The sequence below is a fragment of the Gymnoscopelus microlampas genome (genome assembly GCF_963454915.1).
Source record: "Gymnoscopelus microlampas genome assembly, chromosome: 17".
Taxonomy (NCBI): Eukaryota; Metazoa; Chordata; class Actinopteri; order Myctophiformes; family Myctophidae; genus Gymnoscopelus; species Gymnoscopelus microlampas.
Window position 1 is genome coordinate 12,025,243 of NC_139954.1, and position 3,743 is coordinate 12,028,985.

A 3,743-nucleotide genomic window follows, 5' to 3' on the forward strand; every position below is an offset into this window, starting at 1 on the left:
GACAGACTGGGGGGGGGTGACAAGTCGTGCACAATGGATTTCAATGGCTTGTTAAGCACTGTGTTTTGTTTTGTTATGCAGGCTACACAAAACAGTGATGAGTCTGAGATAGAAGTGTGAGATGGGATGCATAATGGTCCTGAATATTATATATAATGGTCATGAATATTATATATAAAACTCATTTTCGTGCGGACTGGCGTCGAGGACCACCACTAGCGAATGGTCTGCAGACCACCAAAACAGACGCAGCGCAGCCCCCTGGTTTATCTGGCTTATTTAGAGTAAGTTGCCATGAGTTAGAAGATAGTTTAGGTTTTTGCTCAGAACACAATGCCTTTGTTCACAATGGCAAATAACAACACCTAGTACCAATCACATTATGTCCAAGGCTTTAGAAGACACAGAGAAGAGGTTGTTTAGCTGGCACTTACTGTATTCACAGAGATTTACAAATGCCAAAGGGACAAGAAAAAAACTTAATTGACCCATTGTCAGCCTTCTGTTTGGTCCCTGACTGACTAACCAGCAGGCTCTTTCTGCCTTGTTCTGCCCTGGTTCCGCCTTATGGTTGTTTATGTTGAATTTTCTAAAACATACTTTTTGGAGAAAAAAAAACACAATATGCTCAGTCACTACTGCACCTGACATGTTCATTTTTACTGACACATCTGATATTTTTTAACCTTTTTGAAAAATCTTCTAAGGGTTTGACATTTTTGCCTCTTTCTTAACGCAAATCTTCTCATCTGGGAGCCCCTGGCACAAAACATTTTCAGAGGGGGCAAATATCACTTTGGGGAATCGGCCTCAGGTCTTAATGGGTCAAGTAAACCTAATTGAAATAAAACAGTACAAGGAGAGACACACGTGGAGAAACCAAAAGCTTTGACTCACAAGAGTACAATCTTCTTGTTGATGTCTGGTCTGAAAGGGAAGGGAGATGGGAAGGCTTGCTGGTCGTCGTCATCGTGTTCCTTCGCCGTCGTCTCCTCCTCCTCCTTCTCCTCGCCCCCGGGGTCCAGCCGCTCCTCCTCGGGCCCGGGCTCCAGCGCCCGCTCCCATGTGGGAAGAGTCTGGACGTCCACAAACTGAGAGCGAGCTCCCAGAGGATCCATCCTCCTGCCCGTCCTCCTCAACGCGGGGCCACAGCACCAAACCTCAAGGAGGCAGCTGCACTGCAGATAGGGAGAGAGGAGGGGATAACTCTGCATGTTATAAAAGTACTACAACATGCAAAAAAACAGAGCCAGAAGGGTACCCAAAGATAGAGGGATGAAAGAGAGAGAGACCCGACCGCAACGGGTGTCTAGAAAAGGTTGTCTGGTTTTTCCTTCTATGACCTGACCTTCCACTTCCAAAAACACACTGCTTGTTCTGTGTTTGGCTCGCATTTGATCGGGTCCATAAATCGCGACTTAATTGTGCCGGTCGAATTTGATTGAAAGAGGAAAAAACATGTTGCGAGTCACATTTAGTCCATTAGTCCTTACTTCATCACCATCAGCAAACCGACTCATGCCAGAACACACACACACACACACACACACACACACACACACACACACACACACACTTTTGTAAACACTGCCTGGGAGTCAGAGAGTTGACTGTTGGTCTCCATGGATGGTACATAGCATTAAATAAACTAAGTAAATAAATCAGTATACGGTTACACTTAGTTGACATGGTCAAGTATAACCGTGACCCTAGCGGACACTATCCACTAGTGTTTCCCTCTACACCAAATATCTTTGCCAAAAATAGCCGATCTACAAGTTGTGAGCTTGTAGATCATCCCTAAATAAATCACATGGCTTAAAGCCCCCAAAAAATTAATCTCATGACTGAAAGTTTTGTCAGGCCAAGTCCCAATCTGCAAGTTGGGAAATAAAGGCAGCTTCCCCGCATAGCACTCTGAGAATTAGGACAATATGTAAAATGTGGATGTTTGATATTATCTTTCTAAACCTATATATTTCCTGTTGTTGACATACACAGCCAAACAGTTGAAGAAATCACAGACTGAGGTTTAACCTTTGCCTTTATGAAAGCAAAGGTTTACTTTACAGTACACCAATAGGGTTGTATGGAAGATTCTGAGCACGTAGCTAGGCCTATATATTGCAATTGCTATAGTTTGACCAATTCTTTAAACTTAAAATGTAAATGATTTAGGCTTAATTTACTTTAATTACGCAGCCACATCAGAGCAGCCATGTTAAAGCCCCAAGGGACAAGCCAATAGAAAGATAAATGTACTTACTACCAAAAGTAGAGAGTACTCATTATGCAGAATGTCCCATTTCACAATGAGCTTGTAGATCTGCTATTTTTAAATTGCCAAAGTATATATACTGTATTATAGGTCTGAACTTGAAGTGGTTTTGTAATAATAATCAAAATCTACACAGTAACTAGTAACTCAAATCAAATACGTATAGTGGAGTAAAAAGTACAATATTTTCCTCTGAGATGAAATGGATCGAGTAGAAATAAAAGTACAGAAATTTAGAAATACTCCAGTAAAGTAAAAGTACCTCAAAATGGTACTTGCGTACAGTACTTGAGTAAATGTACTTAGTTACCTTCCACCACTGCCTCTATGGAATGCAAATGACTGTGAAATCAGTCTCTCTAGGCGACAGAGAACTCTCATCCATGAAATCAAGTCAATAAATCAATCAATAATTGAACTACAAGATGACGTCGCTATGGAATCAGCGTCGGTGACTCGAGGCAGTGAGAGCTGCATCCACATCCAGTGAAATGACATGTTTTATTGTCGGCTAAAATTATTCCTCACTCAATTCTTATTTATCGACTTGAATGGTATTTTAATAGGGCCATAATAAAAATCAGCATTGTCACTTACCTTGCGATGCCTTCTATCAGCACTGGTGGAGGGGAAGTGGCAGCAAATACAATGTTGAAATAATTACAACACAAATCACACAGTATTATTATTGTTGTTGTTGTGAAGCCTGTTTCACACATCCACTCCGTTTCTATGTGGTGTAAATGTTTACTATAACAATGTAAGGCACAATGCTAAAGGTAGGTGATGTTATTATCAGAGAGTGTGTGTGTGTGTGTGTGTGTGTGTGTGTGTGTGTGTGTGTGTGTGTGTGTGTGTGTGTTTGTGTGCAGTGTGTGAGAGAGTGAGTTCCTGATCAGCTGACAATGACAGAAAAAAACAACACTTCCGTTGTGGATGGTTAGGGATGTGTGATCAATCACCGCGTTTGTGGAAAACGCGAACTCTAATAAAACATGTTTTAAAGAGAGAGAGAGAGAGAGAGAGATTGAAAAGAAGATGTGATATTGATGATATTGAATATCTTTATTTTATATGGAAAATATTACATTCATTCACAAATGGAAATGGAGCTAGCCTGGACTGATGGCAAACCGCATATGATCCGAAAACACTAGAATTTTGTAAAGCTTTTTTTCCCTTTAATGTACGTGTTGACTGTATCGCTTGAAAACTATGTATTACATTAAAAACATTGAAAAAACACAAAAATATAAATATTTATTTAATACACGTCAACGTCGTTTTAGACATATTTTGTGTATTAGAGACAAAATAATATATACAATTAAATGTATTTTATCGTGCTTAGTTCACCAGATAGAAAATAAATTAAAATATTGGTTGATCTGATTCTGTACCACAGACTGTAAGACTGTAACATCTTCAGACAAAGTGCGACCGCCTTCTCATCGAATCGAGCTGT

The 3,743-nt window shown here is 40.2% G+C and overlaps 1 protein-coding gene across 2 annotated transcripts in view; it reads right to left on the bottom strand.

Moving 5' to 3' along the window:
* Positions 1–3,091, bottom strand: part of gdap2 (ganglioside induced differentiation associated protein 2) — a 58,803-nt gene extending 55,712 nt beyond the window's left edge. For both annotated transcript variants that reach the window (XR_014602701.1, XM_084084329.1), the window contains exons 1-2: positions 2,876–3,091; positions 898–1,178 (exon numbers count right to left, since the gene is read on the bottom strand). Coding sequence is in view for 1 of the 2 variants with exons in the window: in XM_084084329.1 (XP_083940455.1) it covers positions 898–1,118 (221 nt within the window). In the remaining variant the exon portion in view is untranslated. The remainder of the gene's footprint in view (positions 1–897; positions 1,179–2,875) is intronic.
* Between the last annotated feature and the right edge of the window lie 652 nt (positions 3,092–3,743).